The following is a 25,696-nucleotide window of genomic DNA, read 5'->3' as shown; positions in this document are numbered from 1 at the left end:
CCTTATTGGTTTCATAAATCATCTGGGAATTCTAGCAAATTTCTGAAAAGTTCTTCAAATAAGCCACGGTCGTTTCCTTTCCCTTATTCGTTTTTTTAAAGCACTGTGTACTGTGTACAGCAGAGGAACAGTTCAGAGATTATGATTGTTTTTTCTATCAGCCTGATAGAGCACGCTATCATAAAGCAGCATATGTGAGGAAATGCTTTGTGAACAGTAATATTCCTGAAATGGACTAGCATGCGCTGAGTCCTGATATGAATCCAATGGAACACCTATAGGATAAATTAGAATTGTATATTAGTACCTTCAGCTGCTACCGGGCGTTGATATACACTCCTGGAAATGGAAAAAAGAACACATTGACACCGGTGTGTCAGACCCACCATACTTGCTCCAGACACTGCGAGAGGGCTGTACAAGCAATGATCACACGCACGGCACAGCGGACACACTAGGAACCGCGGTGTTGGCCGTCGAATGGCGCTAGCTGCGCAGCATTTGTGCACCGCCGCCGTCAGTGTCAGCCAGTTTGCCGTGGCATACGGAGCTCCATCGCAGTCTTTAACACTGGTAGCATGCCGCGACAGCGTGGACGTGAACCGTATGTGCAGTTGACGGACTTTGAGCGAGGGCGTATAGTGGGTATGCGGGAGGCTGGGTGGACGTACCGCCGAATTGCTCAACACGTGGGGCGTGAGGTCTCCACAGTACATCGATGTTGTCGCCAGTGGTCGGCGGAAGGTGCACGTGCCCGTCGACCTGGGACCGGACCGCAGCGACGCACGGATGCACGCCAAGACCGTAGGATCCTACGCAGTGCCGTAGGGGACCGCACCGCCACTTCCCAGCAAATTAGGGACACTATTGCTCCTGGGGTATCGGCGAGGACCATTCGCAACCGTCTCCATGAAGCTGGGCTACGGTCCCGCACACCGTTAGGCCGTCTTCCGCTCACGCCCCAACATCGTGCAGCCTGCCTCCAGTGGTGTCGCGACAGGCGTGAATGGAGGGACGAATGGAGACGTGTCGTCTTCAGCGATGAGAGTCGCTTCTGCCTTGGTGCCAATGATGGTCGTATGCGTGTTTGGCGCCGTGCAGGTGAGCGCCACAATCAGGACTGCATACGACCGAGGCACACAGGGCCAACACCCGGCATCATGGTGTGGGGAGCGATCTCCTACACTGGCCGTACACCACTGGTGATCGTCGAGGGGACACTGAATAGTGCACGGTACATCCAAACCGTCATCGAACCCATCGTTCTACCATTCCTAGACCGGCAAGGGAACTTGCTGTTCCAACAGGACAATGCACGTCCGCATGTATCCCGTGCCACCCCACGTGCTCTCGAAGGTGTAAGTCAACTACCCTGGCCAGCAAGATCTCCGGATCTGTCCCCCATTGAGCATGTTTGGGACTGGATGAAGCGTCGTCTCACGCGGTCTGCGCGTCCAGCACGAACGCTGGTCCAACTGAGGCGCCAGGTGGAAATGGCATGGCAAGCCGTTCCACAGGACTACATCCAGCATCTCTACGATCGTCTCCATGGGAGAATAGCAGCCTGCATTGCTGCGAAAGGTGGATATACACTGTACTAGTGCCGACATTGTGCATGCTCTGTTGCCTGTGTCTATGTGCCTGTGGTTCTGTCAGTGTGATCATGTGATGTATCTGACCCCAGGAATGTGTCAATAAAGTTTCCCCTTCCTGGGACAATGAATTCACGGTGTTCTTATTTCAATTTCCAGGAGTGTATATCAACGGGGACAGGTGAAAATGTCCGAAAGAACAGACACCATATCCGTATAAGTACATAGCTCTAGCAACACCGGCCATGCCCTTCTTCTTCTGTGCGGATGCACACATACTCCCTGAACTCTTACGGGACTCGGTAAGAATGTCTTCCACGAGTAACGAGTGTGTTGGTGTGGGACACTACAAATGTAGTGTGTGGACATACAAGGTGAGAAGTGGGTCCCGCGAGAGGCGTGCGCGAGATAGTCCCTCCAGTCGCGCTACCCTCTGTGCTCTCGGTGGCTCAGATGGATAGAGCGTCTGCCATGTAAACAGGAGATCACGGGTTCGAGTCCGCGTCGGGGCACACATTTTCAACGGTCCCAGTTGATGTATATCAACGCCCGGTAGCAGCTGAAGGTTGTTGTTGTTGTTGTGGTCTTCAGTCCTGAGACTGATTTGATGCAGCTCTCCATGCTACTCTATCCTGTGCAAGCTTCTTCATCTCCCAGTACCTACTGCACCCTACATCCTTCTGATTCTGCTTGGTGTATTCATATCTTGGTCTCCCTCTACGATTTTTACCCTCCACGCTGCCCTCCAATAATAAACTGGTGATCCCTTGATGCCTCAGAACATGTCCTACCAACCGATCCCTTCTTCTGGTCAAGTTGTGCCACAAACTTCTCTTCTCCCCAATCCTATTCAATACCTCCTCATTAGTTATATGATCTACCCATCTAATCTTCAGCATTATTCTGTAGCACCACATTTCGAAAGCTTCTATTCTCTTCTTGTCTAAACTAGTTATCGTCCATGTTTCACTTCCATACATGGCTATACTCCATACAAATACTTTCAGAAACGACTTCCTGACACTTAAATCTATACTCGATGTTAACAAATTTCTTTTCTTCAGAAACGCTTTCCTTACCATTGCCAGCATACATTTTATATCCTCTCTACTTCGACCATCATCAGTTATTTTGCTCCCCAAATAGCAAAACTCCTTTACTACTTTAAGTGCCTCATTTCCTAACCTAATTCCCTCAGCATCACCCGACTTAATTAGACTACATTCCATTATCCTTGTTTTGCTTTTGTTGATGTTCATCTTATATCCTCCTTTCAAGACACTGTCCATTCCATTCAACTGCTCTTCCAAGTCCTTTGCTGTCTCTGACAGAATTACAACGTCATCGGCGAACCTCAAAGTTTTTATTTCTTCTCCATGGATTTTAATACCTACTCCGATTTTTTCTTTTGTTTCCTTCACTGCTTGCTCAATATATAGATTGAATAACATCGGGGATAGGCTACAACCCTGTCTCACTCCCTTCCCAACCACTGCTTCCCTTTCATGCCCCTCGACTCTTATAACTGCCATCTGGTTTCTGAACAAATTGTAAATAGCCTTTCGCTCCCTGTATTTTACCCCTGCCACCTTCAGAATTTGAAAGAGAGTATTCCAGTCAACATTGTCAAAAGCTTTCTCTAAGTCTACAAATGCTAGAAACGTAGGTTTGCCTTTCCTTCATCTAGCTTCTAAGATAAGTCGTAGGGTCAGTATGCCTAAAGTGTTCCAATATGTCTACGGAATCCAAACTGATCTTCCCCGAGGTCGGCTTCTACCATCTGTAAAGAATTCGCGTTAGTATTTTGCGTCCGTGACTTGTGAAACTGATTGTTCGGTAATTTTCACATCTGTCAGCACCTGATTTCTTTGGGATTGGAATTATTATATTCTTTCAGACTTCAGCTGAAGGTATTAATGTATAATTCTAGTTTCATTCTAGACGGCTGCAGGTCATCAACGGTGTCTGTTCTTCCGGACATGTCCGCAAGAATAGACACCATATCCGTATAGGTGCCTCTAGTATAAGCTACGTTGACTTCCTTTCAAAACCCAGCAGACAAAATCACTACCTTATCTGTTATCCGCTGTTGAGGTAGAATGGGTTGCCATTGATCGGCAGATATTAAGACACCTAATAGGAAGTGTCCCCAGCAGATTTGCACCAGTCATAAAGAGGAGGAGTGGACTTAGACTATATTATTGTCCACTATTACGTGTCCGAATAGTTGTGTGTGTGTGTGTGTGTGTGTGTGTGTGTGTGTGTGTGTGTGTGCGAGGAGGAGGGTGGGGGAGATCAAGCTTCGATTGCAGCAGTCAGGTTTCGTTAATTTTGCTTGCCCAGAATAGACTGCACCAGACCGGTATTCAGACTGAAGACCGCAACAACCAAAACCTCGTATTCATACCTAAATTCGGTGGTGTGATTCAGTGCAGTCTAGTATATGGTTTGTAATTTGCGTACCCTGGCGCTGGACACGATGCTGGCCTCTATGTAGCGGCGCTCGGCCGGGTCGATGCGCGGGTGTCGCGCCGGCGAGTCCGCGACCAGCAGGTACCAGGGCACGCACCACAGCAGCCCCAGGCCGCCGAACACGTAGAACGCGAGCGGCCAGCCCGCAGCCGTCTCGCACAGCGCGCCCGTCGCCGCCATAGATGCGACGATGCCCCAGTACATGCCTTGACACAAATAACGTGCCTTCACTAACACCTACTTTACTACTACGTACCATGGCTGCCAGCTTCTTACACCGACTGTTTAACCCTTTCAGAGCCGAATTTTTTCTGGAGGAATAAAATTTGTCTTTCGTGCTGTAATTCATATAGAAATATATACTCGTTTTCAAAATATGCTTTGTACTGTTGGCTTCCTTTTATGGACTAAAATAACTAATTTTGAAACATTCACTCTTGTAATAAACAAACTGGCCATTCAGTGATGAGATTTTCACTCTGCAGCGGAGTGTGCGCTGATATGAAAATCCTTGCAGATTAAAACTGTATGCCTCTCGCGTGAAATCGCGCTACCAACTGAGCTACCCAAGCACGACTCACGCCCGCTCCTCGCAGCTTTACTTCTGCCAGTAGTTGGTAGAGCACTTGCCCACGAAAGGCAAACGTCTCGAGTTCGAGTCTTGGTCCGGCACACAGTTTTAATCTGCCAAGAAGTTTCATATCAGCGCACACTCCGCAGCAAAGTGAAAATCCCATTCTGGGAACATCCCCCAGGCTCTGGATAAGCCATGTCTCCGCAATATCCTTTCTCCCAGGAGTGCTAGTTCTGCGAGGTTCGCAGGAGAGCTTCCGTAAACTTTGGAAGATAGGGGATGAGATACTGGCAGAAATAAAGCTGTGAGGACGGGGCGTGAGTCGTGCTTGGGTAGCTCAGTTGGTAGAGCACTTGCCCGCGAAAGGCAAAGGTCCCGAGTTCGAGTCTCGGTCCGGCACATAGTTTTAATCTGCCAGGAAGCTTCTGGGCATTCAATAATTACCATGCAATACAACAATAATAAAAATATTTACATATGCAGTGGAATATAACTAACCAACCTAAAAAGTACAATACTAAACTACCCGAACAGGCCATGAAGGCCCAACGTTACCGACCGGCCGCCGTGTAATCCTCAGCCCACAGACGTCACTGATTGCGGATATGGAGGGGATGTAGTCAGCACACTGCTCTGTCGGCCGTATGTCAGTTTACGAGATCGTAACTAACCAACCACTTCCATATATTCTGGCGGTTACAAGCTGCTGCGTACTGCTACAGTTGGCAGCACTTGTACGTGATAAAAATATTGAACACTCGCAAACGTGTACATGAAGTTTCCACTGGGGAAAAATATTTCTTTTCCAGCTACGGGACAGTAATATTTAATGTACACAGTTGTAGTCAGACGGTCTGAAAGGGTTAAACACCACACACACACACACACACACACACACACACACACACACACACACACACACATTGCGGTGGGCAATTCATGAGTTCCAATATGTCACAAAAAAGTAAAGTACTTGCAGACAGTGGAGTAACTAGGGCAACTGGCGCCCAGGGCAAATTTCACACACCCCCGTCGCTGTCCATATTTCGCATTGCTTGCAACAATAAAACGATTACAAAAATATTGAGGCTTTCGTTGCCACTTATTGACACATTGACTGTTGGCTACTATCTCGGATTCTCCGGCTGACGTTTGTTTGACGAGCACGAGTGGCGGACTGGTCCGCCACCAGCAATGGAGACTGATGCTCGGGCAATGCCAACCACTACTGACGGTGAAACGTCAGAAAAATCGTCGGCCGAAGAACCCGAGACAGAAGCCAACAGCCAGTATGCCAATAATACGATTCCTTTTTGATTGTTTCGATGCCAATCAATGGAAAGCCGTAACAAGCAAAACAACAAACACAAGATATACTCTTTACACTTTCGTTTAGTTGACTCACTTGGCTCACTGAAAATGGCTCCAACCAACAGCCGACAACATGAAACAAGTGTCTGCATACCAGGGAGAGGTAGGTCTCATGGAACTGTTGTTCAACACAGTCCGGTACGAAATTCACGCGTTTATATCTATACGATGTTTCACAGTTCCTATTACAGGTTGCTACGAGTTGTCCAGGGTTTTGGTGCGGAACCCTTGTCTGGAAATGCACCATCTGAATATAAAGTAAGATTAGAAATTTGAAAATTTGTGTTAAGGTCTTACGGGATCAAAGTGCTGATGTCATCGGTCCCTAAGTCTACACACTACTTAATCTAACTTAAACTAACTTACGCTATGGACAATACACACACACCCATGCCCGAAGGAGGACTCGAACCTCCGACGGGGGGAGCCGCACGGACCGCGACAAGGCACCTTCAACCGCGCGGCTACCCGCGCGGCAAAATAAGATTACAGATCGAATCACTTTAAAATGTTCCGCCTAACCGTTGGTAAGTAAAGGCAGAGCTGCACAGAGATTCCGGATGGTTCGTTACACACAATTTTTGTTCGATTAGAAAAACGACTGCGGGAAACAGGTACATTCATAACTAGGAAGGTTAACTTCCAAGCTCCATGGACGCACACCAAGTTTCGTCCACCATGTGTATGAAAGTATGAGTCACGGATATCCCTTTGCAACGAACAGGATCTCCGCGTGGACTACACAGGTTAGAGCTCACTCTTTGCGTGCAGTGAAGTACGCATTTCCGGATTTGAGTTCCTCGTTAAAACTTTATCTACTAACTCCCCTCTACAACCAGAAGAAGTCTGTAATAAGAATAATATAGATCCACAGGGATACATCCATTCTTTGAAGACGAGTGCAAGACAGAGGGTAGCTCCCAATGTACCGGTAACTATGGATTTTGCCCGTTCCATTCACATATGGAGTGCAGGGAAGAAGACTGTTTAAAAGTCCCTGTGTGCACTGTAATTTTATTTTTATTTATTTATTTATTTATTTATTTATTGTTCCGTGGGACCACATTAAGGAGAAGTCTCCATGGTCATGGAACGAGTCAATACATGAAATTATAACACGATTGTAGAAACAGATAAATTGAAATATAAGAAACATATTCAGTTGTAAATTGTAGAAACAGATAAAATGAAATATAAGAAACACATTCAGGCGACACGTCGTTAGTTTAAATAAAGAAAATCAAGAATGTAACACTGGAATTTGCTTAATTTTTTAGCTCTTCCAAGAGCTCCTCGACAGAATAGGAGTGAGCCATGAGGAAACTCTTCAGTTTAGACTTAAAAACGTTTGGGCTACTGCTAAGATTTTTGAGTTCTTGTGGTAGCTTATTGAAAATGGATGCAACAGAATACTGCACTCCTCTCTGCACAAGAGTCAAGGAAGTGCATTCCACATGCAGGTTTTATTTCTGCCTAGTATTAGCTGAGTGAAAGCTGCTAACTCTTGGGAATAAGCTAATATTGCTAACAACAAACGACATTAAAGAAAATATATACTGTGAGGGCAATGTCAAAATTCCCAGACTATTGAATAGGGGTCGACAAGAGGATTTAGAACTTACACTACACATAGCTCGAACAGCCCGTTTTTGAGCCAAAAATACCCTTTTTGAATCAGAAGAATTACCCCAAAAAATAATACCATATGACATAAGCGTATGAAAATATGCGAAGTAGACTACTTTTCGTGTTGAAATGTCACTTATTTCAGATACTGTTCTAATGGGAAATAAAGCGGCATTTAGTTTCTGAACAAGATGCTGAACATGGGCTTTCCACAACAGCTTACTATCTATCCGTACGCCTAGGAACTTGAACTGTTCCGTCTCGCTTACAACATGCCCATTCTGTCTGATTAAAATATCAGTTCTTGTTGAATTGTGAGTTAGAAACTGTAAAAACTGAGTCTTACTGTGATTTAGCATCAAATTGTTTTTCACAAGCCACGAACTTATTTCATGAACTACATTATTTGATAATGTTTCAATATTACACACAAGATCCTTCACTACCAAGCTGGTGTCATCAGCAAACAGAAATATTTTTGAATCACCTGTAATACTAGAAGGCATATCATTTATATAAATAAGAAACAGCAGTGGCCCCAGCACCGATCATTGGGGAACGCCCCATTTAACAGCGCCCCATTGGGACTGAACATCATTACCACTCTCAATATTGCGGAGAATTACCTTCTGCTTTCTGTTCTTAAAGTAAGAGGCGAACCAATTGTAAGCTACTCCCCTTACTCCATAATGTTCCAACTTCTGCAGTCATATTTTGTGGTCAACACAGTCAAAAGCCTTCGTTAAATCAAAGAAAACACCTAGTGTTCGCAACCTTTTATTTAATCCGTCCAACACCTCACAGAGAAAAGAGACTATAGCATTTTCAGTTGTTAAGCCATTTCTAAAACCAAACTGTACATTTGACAGCAAATTATGTTAATTTAAATGCTGCAGTAACCTTGTATATACAACCCTCTCGATAACTTTAGCAAACACCGATGGCATAGAAATAGGTCTATAATTATCAACATTATCCCTGTCTCCCTTTTTATAAAGTGGCTTCACTATCGAGTACTTTAATCGGTCAGGAAACCGACCACTCCTAAAGGAAAAGTTACAGATATGGCTAAGTACTGGCCTAATATACATGGAACAATACTTCAGTATTCTGCTAGATACCCCGTCATATCCATGAGAGTTCTTGGTCTTTAGTGATTTAATTATTAACTCAATCTCCCTCTTGTCAGTATTATGGAGGAGCATTTCAGGTAACAGTCTCGGAACACTTTTTTCTACGAGCGCTATATGACTCCCTGTTGGGACTAGGTTTCTGTTTAGTTCACCTGCTATATTCAGAAAGTGATTATTAAAAACTGTACATATATGCGACTTATCAGTAAGACGGACATTCCCACTACGCACTGATTCTATATCCTCGACCTGTCTCTGCAGACCAGCCACTTCCTTTACGACTGACCATATGGTTTTAATTTTATCCTGAGACTTAGCTATTCTGTCTGCATACCACATACTTTTTGCCTTCCTAATAACTTTTTTAAGCACCTTACAATACTGTTTGTAATGGGCTACTGCATTTAGATTGTGACTGTTTCTAATGTTTTGATATAATTGCCACTTTGTTCTACAAGATATTCTTATACCTTTAGTCAGCCACCCAGGCTGCCTGTTTGTGCTAGTACCCTGTTTTGAACGTTCTAACGGAAAGGAACTTTCAAAGAGCACGAGAAAAGTATTGAGGAAAGCATTGTATTTATCGTCTACTGTATCAGCACTATAAACATCTTGCCGCTCTTGTTCCTTGATAAGGTTTACAAAAGTCTCTACAGCAACTGGATCAGCTTTCCTAAAAAGTTGGTAACTATATTTAACATGTGTTGCAGCACAAAAATCTTTTAGACTTAAAATTTGTGCATCATGATCTGAAAGGTCATTCACCATTTTGCTAACAGAATGCCCTTCTAGTAATGACGAATGACCAAAAATATTGTCTATGGTTGTTCTACTGTTCCTTTGCACTCTCGTTGGAAAGAATACGGTTTGCATAAGATTATATGAATTAAGGAGGTCTACCAGCATCCTTTTCCTTGCACAATCACTTATACAATTTATATTGAAGTCACCACATATAACTAACTTTTTGTATTTCCTATAAAGTGAACCAAGAACCTCCTCTAGCTTTAGCAAAAATGTTGTGAAATCGGAGTCTGGGGATCTATAAATAACAACAGTAAGACGTTTAGCTCCACTAAATTTAACCACACCTGCACAACATTCAAACACCTTTTCAGTGCAGTACTTTGAAACATCAATTGACTCAAATGGGATACCGTTTTTCACATACATGGCTACTCCCCCACACCCCAAAGAGCTCCTAGAAAAGCTGCCAGCCAACCTGTATCCTGGTAAAGGAAGCCTCTGAATTATCTCCTTATTTAAGAAGTGTTCAGATATACCGATAATTTCAGAGTCAACATCTATAAGCAGTTCACTAACTTTATCTATAATGCCTTGTATGTTTTGATGAAATATACTAATTCCCTCATTAATCGGATACCTAAGCTTTGTCGAAAGTGGTTTCTTTGTTAGAGAGACTTCCCTTAAGCAGGAATACCTGTCAGCTGACTTCAATCTAAAAAAGGTACAGCTCTAACACCCACAACTACCGGAATTTTCCCATGAGTGATCCCACCACCCCCACCTATGCTGTCACCTATAAGCTTTGCCAGCCTCCCCTTTCCATACCTGTTGAGGTGCAGGCCATGTCTAGTGAAACCCGTCCTGCTGATAGACCCCACCGACACCACTGAAATGTGACTCATGCCTTCTGTCATTAGCTCACCCCCAAGTCTCATGTTATTACGCCTGACGGCTGTATCAAGATGAGGCCGATCGTGACGCTGAAACAGTTCCACGAAATGCACATTCGTGTTGCCAGTCTGAGTGGCTATCTTTTCCAGGTCACCATCTATGTCATACTCCACATCCCTATCAATACTATTACCAGCCCCACCCACAATCACTACCTGATCCTCTTTTGTAAAATCCCTACATAACCCCTCTATGTTAAAAGTCACCTGAGCCAATCCTGCATTAGGCTTCACAATGCTGGTGACCTGGTACTCACTCCCCAAAACTTCCTGCAACTGCTGGCCTACACCTCTACCATGAGAACTACCTAACAGCAGAACCTTCTTCTTTCTCTTAGACTTTGCAACTGTCCTAGCCACCGTAACTGCTGAGGTCTGCTGCATACTTCCTACATCTACAGCTACTAGAGATTCCTCTCCACTAGACTCTGACAGTTGGTCATATCTACACTCCTGGAAATTGAAATAAGAACACCGTGAATTCATTGTCCCAGGAAGGGGAAACTTTATTGACACATTCCTGGGGTCAGATACATCACATGATCACGCTTACAGAACCACAGGCACATAGACACAGGCAACAGAGCATGCACAATGTCGGCACTAGTACAGTGTATATCCACCTTTCGCAGCAATGCAGGCTGCTATTCTCCCATGGAGACGATCGTAGAGATGCTGGATGTAGTCCTGTGGAACGGCTTGCCATGCCATTTCCACCTGGCGCCTCAGTTGGACCAGCGTTCGTGCTGGACGTGCAGACCGCGTGAGACGACGCTTCATCCAGTCCCAAACATGCTCAATGGGGGACAGATCCGGAGATCTTGCTGGCCAGGGTAGTTGACTTACACCTTCTAGAGCACGTTGGGTGGCACGGGATACATGTGGACGTGCATTGTCCTGTTGGAACAGCAAGTTCCCTTGCCGCTATAGGAATGGTAGAACGATGGGTTCGATGACGGTTTGGATGTACCGTGCACTATTCAGTGTCCCCTCGACGATCACCAGTGGTGTACGGCCAGTGTAGGAGATCGCTCCCCACACCATGATGCCGGGTGTTGGCCCTGTGTGCCTCGGTCGTATGCAGTCCTGATTGTGGCGCTCACCTGCACGGCGCCAAACACACATACGACCAGCATTGGCACCAAGGCAGAAGCGACTCTCATCGCTGAAGACGACACGTCTCCATTCGTCCCTCCATTCACGCCTGTCGTGACACCACTGGAGGCGGGCTGCACGATGTTGGGGCGTGAGCGGAAGACGGCCTAACGGTGTGCGGGACCGCAGCCCAGCTTCATGGAGACGGTTGCGAATGGTCCTCGCCGATACCCCAGGAGCAACAGTGTCCCCAATTTGCTGGGAAGTGGCGGTGCGGTCCCCTACGGCACTGCGTAGGATCCTACGGTCTTGGCGTGCATCCGTGCGTCGCTGCGGTCCGGTCCCAGGTCGACGGGCACGTGCACCTTCCGCCGACCACTGGCGACAACATCGATGTACTGTGGAGACCTCACGCCCCACGTGTTAAGCAATTCGGCGGTACGTCCACCCGGCCTCCCGCATGCCCTCTATACGCCCTCGCTCAAAGTCCGTCAACTGCACATACGGTTCACGTCCACGCTGTCGCGGCATGCTACCAGTGTTAAAGACTGCGATGGAGCTCCGTATGCCACGGCAAACTGGCTGACACTGACGGCGGCGGTGCACAAATGCTGCGCAGCTAGCGCCATTCGACGGCCAACACCGCGGTTCCTGGTGTGTCCGCTGTGCCGTGCGTGTGATCATTGCTTGTACAGCCCTCTCGCAGTGTCCGGAGCAAGTATGGTGGGTCTGACACACCGGTGTCAATGTGTTCCTTTTTCCATTTCCAGGAGTGTATTACAAATACCAATAGTAAAACTATCTTAAAATCTCCTTCTCCTAGCAGATCTCTTGCCAACTGCCAGCTCCCATTCCCCAACCCCCTTCTCCCTCCTCATCCTATCTAGCTCCTCCTGTGCGTTTTTCAACTGCACCTGAAGGGCACAGATCTTACGCTCCTGCTCCTCTATCAACTTACTCTTGCTACATAACCTGCAGTTCCAGGAGAGGATCTCACCAGAATGCCCACTGGCTTCCCCACTGCATTCCCCCCCGGTGAAAATACTTCGAACAAGTCTCACACCGCAATCCACTACTCATTAACCTACGGCAAAGCCCACACTTCTCACTCATGGTAAAATTTTACAGTTATTGAAACAAGAAAACAACTTTATCTAAGTTCGGCTACTACAATAAGAAGATGTTAAAAACTGACTACAATAATCACAAACTTGCTCTACAAGGAAAGTAACTACTATTATTGATAGTATTAATCAACAACAAATGAGAATATAACAAAATACTAACACAGAAAGAAAATCAAACGTCTAATGACAGTAACGAAACTGAAAGCAGTTCGCAAAAATTTCTTCTGAAGTTATTTCACCGGAAAACACCAAGAACACCGGTTGAAGACTACTAAAGTTCCTAAATAAACTACTATACACAAACAATTAATTAGTACTTAGCTTTCGATGCGCCGCTACAGCTGCAACTGGTCAGCGCGGAATGTAAACACGGGTAAGAGGTTAAGTTGCTCGATACGAAACACTCACAAATATCAGGTCACAACACAAGAAAGGCAGAGGTGAATGAAGAAACCACTAATAAGTCACTTATATAGTAAATATTATCACAAAAACCGTAAAAATATATATCTGCAATCATGCAGTCTTGTCTTCGCGATCCCTGCGGAAGCGATACGTAGGGGGTTGTAGTATGTCACTGAGAGTTGGTTGTTGAAACTATCCAACGAGGCTCTCACGGGATTGTGTCTAAGTGATTGCCAGATCAAGAATCCCTTTCATACATCACCCACTTCCCATTTTAGTACGGTTCAATCCAATCCTTTCCTCTTCTGCTACTACTGAAATGATCAGAATAACAAACTGACTCACAGTTGCTCATGGAATGAGGCTCACTTTGTTGTCTTTTCCGCGTTGCTCGTAAGCGCAGTATGGCTGTGGCAAAGAGTGTCGTTTCAAATGGTTCAAATGGCTCTGAGCACTATGGGACTTAACATCTGAGGTCATCAGTCCCCTAGAACTTAGAAGTTAGGACATCACACACATCCATGCCCGAGGCATGATTCAGACCCGCGACCGTAGCGGTCACGCGGTTCCAGACTGAAGCGCCTAGAACCGATCGGTCACAACGGCCGGCAGTGTCTTACACGATTCCCGTCTACGTGCAGTACTGAGTTCGCTTCGAAAGAGCGTATGCGCTTCGTCATTTTTCCGCGCAATTTCGCTGCTAGTTTCAAACATTCCATTGTGTCAAGAAAAAAATAAAACAATCAGCGTAGTGAAATCAAACCACAAGTTGATGACAGATCACAAAAACTACGTTCGCAGCAGCGATTGTTATTAGCGTTTGACTGTGATAACCGGAACTTGACGAGCCGGCCGGGGTGGCCGAGCGGTTCTAGGCGCTACAGTCTGGAACCGCGAGACCGCTACGGTCGCAGGTTCGAATCCTGCCTCGGACATGGATGTGTGTGATGTCGTTAGGTTAGTTATGTTTAAGTAGTTCTAAGTTCTAGGGGACTGATGACCTTAGAAGATAAGTCCCATAGTGCTCACAGCCATTTGAGCCGGAACTTGAGGAAGCAGAGCGATATGAGAATGATGAAGAGAATGACAATGGTGAGCAGGTCACAAGGCGCTGTTAGGCTCGCTCACGGGCTGGTTGTTACTGTAGTAGGTGTCATGGGAGCAAATAGCTGTTTATCATTTTGTTATTCCTATCAGGCTATACTACTTGTACAACTTCCTATTTCTTTTAGCACTAAATTGCACCCTCTCGGAAAGGCACCCGAGGCCTGCACAAGATCCCAAAAGATGGTGTAGGTTAGGGTCCCAGGATCATAACCTTTGCCATTCACCCTGGTGGACCTATTTTGGGAGTAGTTGACAAAAAAATTCAGAATCTCTTGTAATCCACTAAAGCCTTGAAAATAACATTATAAACGTCGACGTAACAGGCGCGTAAGTCCTCTAAGTTTGGTTTTTATGTTACCTTTAAGTTTTGCAGTGGATTGGGAACAACAATCAGTTGCAAAATGCAGATTTATTAAACGTTGACTATGGTTCAAATGGCTCTGAACACTATGGGACTTAACATCTGAGGTCATCAGTCCCCTAGAACTTAGAACTACTTAAACCTAACTAACCTAAGTACATCACACACATCCATGCCCGAGGAAGGATTCGAACCTGCGACCGTAGTCGTCGCGCGGTTCCAGACTGAAGCGCCTAGAACCGCTCGGCCACAGTGGCCGGCTCGTTGACTATGGTTTCAATTGTTTTACATATGTCTTCTTCAGAAGGTATTGTACGTAGAATCACATAATCTATATCGAATGGGGGAGTCGTTGACTCTATCTAGTACATGTACGTGTCACCCACATAATCACCATTTAAAAAACATTATTTAAAAATAGTAGCTCTCTACTGTAGAGCTTGTTTTATTTCAAGACAAAGCTCCTCAGCACAGAACTCCTACTTCTAAATAATTTATTTTAAGTGCTGCTTAAGTAGATGACAGGTACATGTAATAGGCAGAGTCATGGACTCCTACATTGGATATAGATAATGTGATCTATCGAAACCGTGGTCAAGGTTTAATAAACCTGTATTTTGCCACTGGTTGGCTGTTATTCCCAATCCATTAAAGCCCTTGCATGCACAGTTGCCGAAGCGCAAGGCTAAATAGGAGGATGGAGGACCAGCTTTCTTTTTTTTCTATTTCCTTTTTTTAAAAGGTTTCTTATGTAAAATGTTGTGGGTTCGAATCCTGTCGAGTGCAACACCCTTTCTTATTTTAGTATTGTGGACCCGGTGGTGGGCAGATATGTGAGGCAGCGAGCTCTTCCCCTACAGTAAGCGTCGGATACCAGACGGAGACAGTTGATGCCTTTGGAGTACGTCTTCTAATTCTGACGTGGATCAGTTGAATAGGAAGACAACCTTTAAATTCACATTTCCTTTTGATAGTGAACGACCTAATGTTTCGGACCTGGATATTTCGTTTCATGATAAAATTACGTTTGGAGATGGTATTAAGTTTTGCATATGATTTATTGGGAAATGCCGCTTATGTTAATTTAAGTAACGAAGAAACTTGTGTGAGAATTAGGGAAACCACAGGGGAGTCATACGAATTTATCTCGCTGTTTTAGAACTATGCAATGTACATACTGAGCCGTGCCACGAGAACTGACAGGTCGCTCGTTGCTAGATATTGCTCTGCATGTTCGGAAAGGCTCCCCAACGTTATTTTTCGACACTATGACGTCAGAAACTCGGCACGCTCAACGCTCAACGTTTAGTGCACTGTCCGTGTGTCAACGGCTTTCTGCACCAAGCAGTACGTTCCCGGTCGGACGGAATCAACCGATTCAGAAAGATTTTCTTCTGGTACTGAGACGCGGCACCCGGAAGACGTCAGTTCAACTGCTTCCAGCCTGCCGAGGCGTGGACAGGAGACTGTGCGGCGAGCAACCCACGGAGGAAGGAAGTATTTGCCGCGGGACAACGCCCACTACGACTATGCTAGTCTACTATCACCGGCAGACCCCTGCCAAAGGACTATACTGACTGAGCGTGTTTTAAGGTGGATAAATTGTGGTTGTGTTGTAGTAGTGTGTCGGCCGCAATGAACTCATTATACCTGGGCATTTAGTTAAGCGGTTATATGCATGATTAACGTCTTTTGATGTTCTGTTTTATGTATCATTGTCCTGGTCACCTTTGAGGTGTAGTTTCCAGTGGTGCTTGGCAAAGTCTGTAAATTCTAAAGGATCAAGAGGAACAGCTTCCTCTCTGTGATACAGCTCGGTCAACCTTGTACATTGTTAACAATTTGTTCTGATTATATTGCCCGGCTTATTAGCCAGCAAAATTCCCTATACTGGAAGTTAATCCAGTAATTGCAATTGTTATTGACTTTCTGGTCGATTATTGGCCATTTACAAAATATGGAGAAGTTTGTTACATAAAAATTCTTTGTGTTGTGTTGTTTTAAAAGAATACTTTATGAACCTTATTACGTTAAAGGAAATTTACATTTTTTTAAATTTTTTGTTAGATGGGCGGGTCGATCCGTGTTCTTACATTTTTATTTTTATTTTTTAAGTTACCTTGTACATGTGTTTTAGAAGTGCTCGGTGTCTGCATAACTGAATGGGTGTTTCCCGGGTGCTTCCAGACTATTGGACGACATCACGGTTGGAGTCCGGCCTCCCGAGGTGCACCAGGGATCGGCAAGATTGTTTATAACTCGAGCGTTTGCACTTTCCTATTATGTTCATAAAATTGTTATCTTGTCGGAATTCTACACTAGCCTTTGAGATAAAATGAATTGTGTTCCTATTAAAAATGATGTTCAATTTCCTTTGCCCAGTATTTCCACTTCCCAAGCAACCACTGACGACAGACTGCATTTCACATATGCATGTGTTTAATTTGCCCTTAGAGATCGATCTCAACAAGATAACACCGAAACTTCCTCAGTACGGTGATGTCATACAGGTTTGGGCTGAAAAAGTACACGAATACGTTTTTTTAGTTAGTTGGTGGTGTAAACAAGTTCGTCTTAAAAAAAGAGACATACCGTCTTGTGTTATGATACAAGAGTTTCACGCGTAAGTAATTTATGACTGGCAACCGAGAACTTGAACAACCTGTGTGTCTGCGGACCACCTGGGGGCAAATTGTCTCGTAGCAGGCAAGCATACAGAAGGCTTGAAAACTCATGAATTAGGGGAGACCAGTACCAACAGGACTTATAAAGCTATGCTCACGTGTACACTGAACAACTTCACGTGCCTACCAACACGGCGAAATAGGTTGTGGCGCGTAACCAAAACGACCCAAAATGATAGAAGGTGGAACGCGAAATGTGACAGCCAAAGAATTCAAGTTTTCACGCCCTAATGTGTCCCTTGTAATACCATACAGCATTGCGATACAGCTAAGATATTCTTACACCAAGATACCAGCCAACACAGATCGTACTCATGCCAGTCAGTGGCAGCACTGCAGGGTACGAAGGGAACCCCCCCCCCCCCCCCCCAGGGGGATCATGCTTCTTTCGTGAGTTCGTGCATGGCGGTCACGGGACTCTAGGCTACTGCAGCCCATACCTCCCCAGGCTGCATTTCCTTCCCCTTGTCTCTCCCTCCCTATTCTCGCTCCTCGCCCTCCTTCCCCTCATTCCATGCTCTTACTTATGTTTACTTGGCTATCCACCTGTTTTCCTCTACTCCTTGCGGTTTTGTTCCCCGTGCCCTTTCTCTGTCATCCTTCCTTTTTGGCGTTTTTGGTCCCCTTTAGGGGTTTGACCTCCACTTCAAAATTTTCTCTAGATAGTGTGAACCATTTGGGGAAGAACTCTCTCCCTAGCGTCTGCAATGTGGGTTCCTCTCACCTCTTCCTTCCCAGTCATAGACCCCTCAGCCCCACTAGGTCACAATCACACGTTGCCAGTCAGTGTGGTGGAGCTGGTATGTATCCATCTGGCTGAGCCCCATGACAGCATAGGGATCACACTTCTGACATCTGAGCTGTTGCCTCCCCATGCATGCTTAGGAGTGGTTGCTTGTCATTGTAGAGCATCGGAACTCCCGACAACAGCCGCCATGCCAGATGATCCTTGCTGTGGCTGGGTGGCGCCCATGGAGAGAGACCCTGATTGGAGTGGATGGTAACAGGGAGAATGCTTTGCACATGAAGCATATCAAGCTCCAAAAATCTAGCCTTTACCCTATGGCTGTGTCTTCTAGTGATAGTGGATCACTGAATGCTACTACTTCTTATGATCCTGCAGCCTTCCCTTCCCTAGTTATACCATGGGAGGAGAGCCACTCTCGCTGTCTTGGGGTGCCACGCTTTACCCACTGGTCTGTAATAGGATGGACAGGGTCACATTCACCACCGCAAAGCCGTTATTTTTTAAGAAAAATATAGAAGACAAGTTTGGTGAAGCGGAGTCTCTCAGTAAGATGCAGTCGGGTTCCCTGTTGATCAAAACTTCTTCTGCTGCCCAATCTGCAGCTCTTCTTGCTTCTAATCAAGTCGTCGACGTCTCGGTGTTCATTAAACTTCACTAGTCTTTGAATATGGTCCAGGAAGTCATTTTTCATAGGAACCTCATCCTTCAAACTAATGAGGAGCTTTGGGTCAGTTTGGAACGACGGAGCGTTCATTTTGTTTGGCATGTGCAGAAAGGTTGCAAGAACAACCACACCAGTATCGATAGCTTTATTCTGGCTTTCGAGTAAGATATAATCCCAGAGAAAGTCAAGGTTATGTGTTATCAGTATGAGGTGAAGCCATAAGTCCCGCCACTCATAAGGTGCATCCGGTGCTTATGTATCGGGCACATTACTTCCTGATGTACAGCAAACTATCAACGTGGAGGGAAGCCCCTGTGTTCTGCCACCTGTGTGTGTAAATTGTCACAATAATCACTCTCCACACTTCCACACTCGCCAGATTGTATGGCTTATAAGAAGGCAAAGAATAGACAAAGTCCCTGGATCGTTTATCTTATGCAGAGGCTCGTCAGAAATTTGACCGACTTCATCTTGCATCGATTACTTCTACTTTTGCCTCTGTTATGGCCTTACCCCTCCTCCCTCTTCGTTACCCCCGTTCCGACCCCCTCTACTCTCCCCCTCCCCTGCAGTTCTCTGATCCTCCCCTCCAGGTGCAACTCCCCTTCCCTGCCAAAGCAGTGCCCCCCTTCTTTGGCGCCCGTCAGTGGTGGGTCTCCCTCCAAGGACCACTCCTCCTTGCGTCCCTCAGGACAGACGCCTGCTACCACAAACTGGTCATGGGACACACAGTCTCACACAGTCTGTGCACCCCAAAGTTGACTGCCCATGAGTCCAGAACCGTGCTGCTGCTACAGTCGCAGGTACGAATCCTGCCTCAGGCATGGATGTGTGTGATGTTCTCAGGTTAGTTAGGTTTAAGTATTTCTAAGTCTATGGGATTGATGACCTCAGATGTTAAGTCCCATAGTGCTTAAAGCCATTTGAAGCATTTTATTTGACTATCTGTTGGTGTTTTTACTGGCATCCCTTGGTCTCTGCCACCTTCTGGCTGACCTAGATGATGCTGCTTGTTCAGTCAAATTCCTCTGGGTTCCTGGCCACGTTGGCCACGTACGTATCCTGAGTAATGAACTTGCTGATCATCTGGCTGGCTGGGGGGGGGGGGGAGCGATCACCTATCCCTCTTTCTCTGTGACCCCCCCTCCCCCTCTGTGAGGCAGATTTGCAGCCTTACATCATATCCCTTTTTGTTTTTGCACAATCATTGGCTGATTCTTAGGAGGCTACCCTCGTGTCTAATAAACTTCGCACTATAAAGGAGACCCCTCTGCCCCTCCCGGCAGGAATCTAATATTCTCTGCCATCTTTGTATTGGCCATACTAGGTTGACCCATGGTTTTCCTACTCTGCACACCCCCTCTCCCCCCCCCCCCTCTTTGTAGTTGTGGGGCTCTGCTCATGGTGATCCATATTTTGCCGGACTGCCCCCGGCTTTTGGCTCTTCACACTAAATATACCCTCTCACCTTCGTTGTCTCAGGTGTTAGGAGAGATCCTCACATGGTTATGTCTGTCCTTGGTGAAAGTGGTTTGTCCTCTCAAGTTTAAGTCCTCGAATTTTCCTCTGGAATTGGAGTCCAACAATTGGCTTAGGTGTTGGCAATGGAGGCCTTGACCTTGCTTCTATGCTGGTCAGGCTCTCCCCATGTTTTCTCTCAATTTTCTCTGGGCTATTGTGCACTTTCATTTCCCCTTTTCTTGTGTTTACTGCACTGGTGTTATCCCCGGTATACCGTGATAACGGTTTAGTGTCGGCGTCAGGAAAGGTTAGTGGCAGTGCTGGTGACCCACTGTGCCTAGCGTTTCTGAGGCACCTCTGCTTTCCACATTTCCACCAACCCCCTCCTGTTCTTTCTTCTTCCTGCTGCCCAGACATCCACTTTCCCTCTCTGTTTGCACGTTATCCCTTTCCCTAGACTAAACTATGTTGTTTCTGTTGTTCGCCCCTTGGTTTCTGTCATCCTAGATCATGGGACTGATGACCTCACTGTTTAGTCCCGTCTTCCAAATCAACCAACAACGGGAAGAAATAGGGATACACAACAACACTGATAGCGTAAAACCCGGTGAAAAGCAAAATACGCACTGTACGACACTGGAAACAAACTAAAACGAAACTCGTAAAAAGGAGCCAAAAAAACAACTAAGAGACTCATGAAACTAACAGGAGGTTCGTAAGTTGGAATAAAAATTAAAAGTAAGGAAGGTGAAATGAGGGCGTTGGACTATCTGAAGGGATCAGTGACTTTTGTATCAAATTAAATCATAAAACACAAAGGGATTACAGAACTTGACTGCAAGCAGGTGCTGACTATAATCAATTGGGAAAGTTGAAAATATGTGTCAAATCGGAATTCGATCCCTTCACTCAGTTTTTCTTTTTAATTGCATATGTGAACCAGCCCTCTGACTGATCTGACTGTGCTACCATGGCAGCTTAACCTTTAGACACAGTAGTCATTGCAACTGCACAGACTACCCTAGCACACTTCCTATCAGACCTAAATTTTCAACTTATCCATGCACTGCAAATGTAGTGCCCCTTGCCCATTGTCCTCATTACTCGTGTCATTTCGCCTATTTCCATAAGAATTCGTGCCTGGCATGCATTGCACTGAAGAGATCATTCACCACCTCACCTTATATACAGGGTGAGTCACCAACTATTGCCACCTATAACTCTGGATGTATGATAGTAGCTGAAAAGTTTGTGAGACAAATGTTGCATGGGACAATGAGGGCCATAATATGACGTAGGGTTTTTGTTGCTAGGTGGGGTCATGTCAGAGATATGAAGGTCAACTTGTTTTTTTTTTTTTTTTTTAATAAGATGCTATAGTTTGGCACTTATTTTCTAATAGCGGCTATCGAGACGAATCCAATTACGTGTAACAGTAAGTTCTTTGAAGGTCAACGAAGATCACAAAGGTGCATGAACGTCCATTTACAGAAGGTGTTCGAAGTGATGAACATTGGTATCAATGCAGTGCTGCAATCTGCTCCTTTCCTTATCGCTTCCACTGCCCCCCTCCTGGTTTCCCCATACCGCCTCTCCCCCCTCTCTTTTCTTCCCCCCCCCCCCACTCCACCTGACGGTAGGTACCTCCTTCGGTGCAGTGATTTTTAACGTTTCTGTTGTGATCCCAGCGTTTCTCCGGTGCCGTGTGCAGTGCTACGTTTCATCGCCACCAACAGCGTCACCAGTGTCACTCATTTGTGTTCCCGCTGTGGTGCTTCTTTGTTTTCACTTTGGTCTACAGTGCTCATTCTCCCCATGTGTGTGTGGCTCTCATCTATGTTTTTTGATCCACCTTTTATACTCATCTGTTTTTGTTATCGTTTATTCATCCACTTTTACCATTCTCATTTATGTATTATTTTCTCATGTCCCTATGATTTTTGTAACTCTCTTGGTTGAAGAGCGGCGTATTGTGCTGCTGCCAGCCCACTCCATTATGGGGAGTGAAATGACAATAGAGGAAAAAAACGCGTTATAATATCTACCAAATTTCGCTGCTGAACGTAATACAGCTCACACCAGACCTCTGTGAGTAGCTGCACTTAAATTATCCGGTACATGTTTAACAGATGGATCAGGATTTTCATACCCTTAAATATTAGAATAGGTAAATAAAATTACTTATAACTACTTGGACAGAGATTCCAAAAGAAGAAAAGAAGAAAAGGAAGTAAAAAAGACAGCAAATAAAAAAGTTGCTAATGTTATTAAAATGCTGCAGCATAGTATTAGAAATTTTAAAAAATATGTATTTAAACCAATTAAAGGAATAAAAATAATGATCGCAGTAATTGCGATAGAGATATAAAAGAAAAAGGTAAATCAACCCGGCAAAGATTCGAACTCACACGCTTCATCATGATCAGCAAATAACATAATCACTATGCTACAGCACTGTTCTGAAACCACTGCTATTTCCAACCTAATTTGAAGAAATACTGATTGCTGATCTTTAGGACTGGTAGTGAAACAGCTTTTTAGCGAAGAAAAATCTGAAATCTTATGGTATTGTAGGGTGAGAGACAGAGGCATACGTACAGCTTTGGGGTACTGGCACGACATGCTAACTCTGCAGAGAGGCACACGTACAGCCGCCTAATTGTGAATGTTCACTGCTTTGGAGAACTGGCACGACATGTTAACTCTGTGTCGTGATTTCATGTGTTTACTGTATATGACTGTAGTGACTGTGACGTGTTTCTGTTGTGAATGAGGATGACAGAGAGATACGAATACCTGCTCTATCAAAGGTGGTGGTTGTAACAGCCACGTATAACAGCCATGTATGAACGATCATATTATGTTCTGTGCTTTTTCTTTTCAGGTAGTTTCGGGGTATCATCACTAATATCCCGTCGAATAGTTTATCACACCACGTAATTTGTATCTACTACTGTATGGATGCTAATGACCTAGCTGTTGTGTGTCCCTGTTGGATTCTTAAGTTCTCATATGGTGACAGATTAATGGAGCCCTACAGTGACCACAGGCGTAATGGCGTTCTGTCTGCTGGTATCACTCTCAAAGGTACTACAGTACAAAGTCGAAGACGTTTGTAGTGTGTAGAATGAAAAACATAAGTTTCAGAAAAGAGATACGCATACCACAGTTTTCATTTTGTGGAATATGTGTACACAGCATTACTGAAGGATCGAGAAGAGACATTATGTCAATATTTCAGCTGGTAAAACGTGGTTCAGCTGCTTGCAACTTACCCAAGAATACTATTGAGAACCTGCTTCTTTCGTGGTCAGGGGCCCAACTGCATATGAGAGTCTGTACTGTCGGTACAATGCCGCCCTAGAAGGCAAGAGGAGCGAGCGTAAATAGCGTGTCTAGACAGTAACGTTCAAAAACGAGTATTTCCGTAGCTGCTGTGGAAAAGTGTTCTTCAAATGCCCAAAAAGACAACAAATAGGCATTTGTAAGAGTTGTTAAAGCAGACAGTTTAGAGTTAGGCTTACTCCACTGTGTAAAACAATAGTATAAAATAATAAATGGTATACTGAAACCAGTCATAATTTCGTTTAGTAATACTGTACTACTCGTTTTGAGCATTAATATTTCGTGAATGACAGACGTTATTAATAGCTCAACTTCATAAAGTCATGTGATATGGATGGAATTACATTCAGAAAAAAGGTTCTGAAATTAGTTGAAAATTTTCGTTGTTTGGTAAGTGAAGAGGATAGCAAAAGCAGACTGGAAAATATCTTTAACCTTTATTATATACTCTAAGACAAAAAAGAGCACACACCACAAATATATTATCTGAATGGGACGGAATTTGGTAGATGTGATGTACATATGCAGACAAACAAATAATTCCAGTTTCAGAAAATTGGATCCTTTATTCAAGAGATGTCCTTCACAAACTGAGCAATTCAGTAACGCGTTGGTCCACCTCTGGCCTTCAAGCAAGCAGTTATTCGGCTTGGTGTAATGCATATGTGCATTCCCTTCACGTGTTTAAGTCAATTATTATGCATATTTATGCGATCGGGAATGTTCGGTAGCAGCCAGGCAACATTTACATTTAACAATTAAGCGTCAGCAAGGAGCAGTAGTGATGAAATCATAGGAGGCAATGTTGTGCAACCTTTCTAGGGACAAGATCCGACTATTCGGGAGTAGGATCTTACAATCTGAGACAGTGTTCCGAGACACACTTCCGTCACAATGTCCGCAAACTTGACGTCAAATCCACCTAGCAACAGCTATTTGAACGCCCATTGGCTGGATATGTAGGGAACGAGAGAAGTGCCCTTATTGGCTGAGAGAGAAAGGTGGGGTGGTCTCTCTTGTCCTTCGGGAAGACAGGGCGAGTTTGTCGCGAGGAGCCACTCAAAACGCACGGTCGAATAGCCGGGGCGGCTCTAAAAGAACGGTCGCCAGTACACATTTCAGCTGTTAAACAAGATAGAAAGTGAAGTTATTAGTTATCAGAACGCCACGTGTCGTGGGCAGTGTCTATCATTATGTTAAGTCAGAAAACTGTGTTAATATGATGTAAAGGGTCGAATATAACGGCACAGCCCAGAGGCGCCATATTGCAAATTCTGATTCTGTGACGTGTGTGACAAAGCAATTCCTGTATTAAAACAAGTATAGTACAAACGTTGTTGATAATTAACAACTAGCATCCCTAAACACTCCACTTCAGCAGGATCACCACCTACATGGAACCTGGCGACTGAGCGCTACTACTGTGCTACGAGGGACTTGCCGAAGCAGCAAGACACCAGCTTAGTGATACCACCTAGAGAATCACGTCCTTCTCGCTACAATGTCACTTAGGGCGTTGTATTGGCATTGATTGATAGAGTTGCTAGATGCCCTCCTGAGGAATATCGTGTCAAACTATGTATAATTAGAGCATTAGATAGTCAAAACCTCGAGATGGCCGCAGCGCCCTGCTCGTAAATGGCATTCCATACCACCAGTCCTGGTTGTAGGTCCGTACGGCGGCCGACAGTTAGGTTGGTAACTCACCGCTGTCGGGGGCGACTCAAGACACGTCCTCGCTCTGAAATCTCAGCGTCTAGAGTAGAATTGTCCAGCGCGATGAGCCCCTCTTCGAGCTGAGCCCCGATGACGTGTTTGGAGACGTCTTGGACATCGACGGGACAGGAGGCCTCACTCTCTTTTCTCAGTAGGACCTCTTTAGTTGCATCCGCGGCAACCTTACAGCGCAGCGGTGCATCGACGACTTTCTACGCCGCGTTTTGTAGCCCTTCATTTCAAGACATCCTGGGCTTACACCTCAGCAAGATAACGCCCGCCCACCCTCGGAACGAGTTTCTAGTGCTTGTCTTCGTGCTTGCTAAACTCTACCTTGGCCAGTAAGGTTGCCAGACCTCTTCTCAGTTAAGGCCGTTTCGAGTATATGGGGGGGGGGGGGGGGGGGAGGCTCCAACCAGTTCGGGATTTTGGCACTCTAACACGCCTATTGCACAAAATTTGGCACGATTTCCCTCAGGAGAACATCCAACAAATCTTTCAGTGGCAAGATCAATAAC

At 45.2% G+C, this 25,696-nt stretch overlaps 1 protein-coding gene across 1 annotated transcript in view; it reads right to left on the bottom strand.

Annotated features, from left to right (window-relative positions):
* Positions 1 to 25,696, bottom strand: part of LOC124789054 (sialin-like) — a 178,683-nt gene that overhangs the window by 86,180 nt on the left and 66,807 nt on the right. Inside the window, exons 4-5 of the mRNA XM_047256345.1 lie at positions 23,393 to 23,477; positions 4,056 to 4,270 (exon numbers count right to left, since the gene is read on the bottom strand). Of these exons, the coding sequence (XP_047112301.1) occupies positions 4,056 to 4,270; positions 23,393 to 23,477 (300 nt within the window). The remainder of the gene's footprint in view (positions 1 to 4,055; positions 4,271 to 23,392; positions 23,478 to 25,696) is intronic.

This window comes from Schistocerca piceifrons, chromosome 3, assembly GCF_021461385.2.
Source record: "Schistocerca piceifrons isolate TAMUIC-IGC-003096 chromosome 3, iqSchPice1.1, whole genome shotgun sequence".
NCBI classification, from domain to species: domain Eukaryota; kingdom Metazoa; phylum Arthropoda; class Insecta; order Orthoptera; family Acrididae; genus Schistocerca; species Schistocerca piceifrons.
This window is presented reverse-complemented; position numbering and strand designations above follow the sequence as displayed.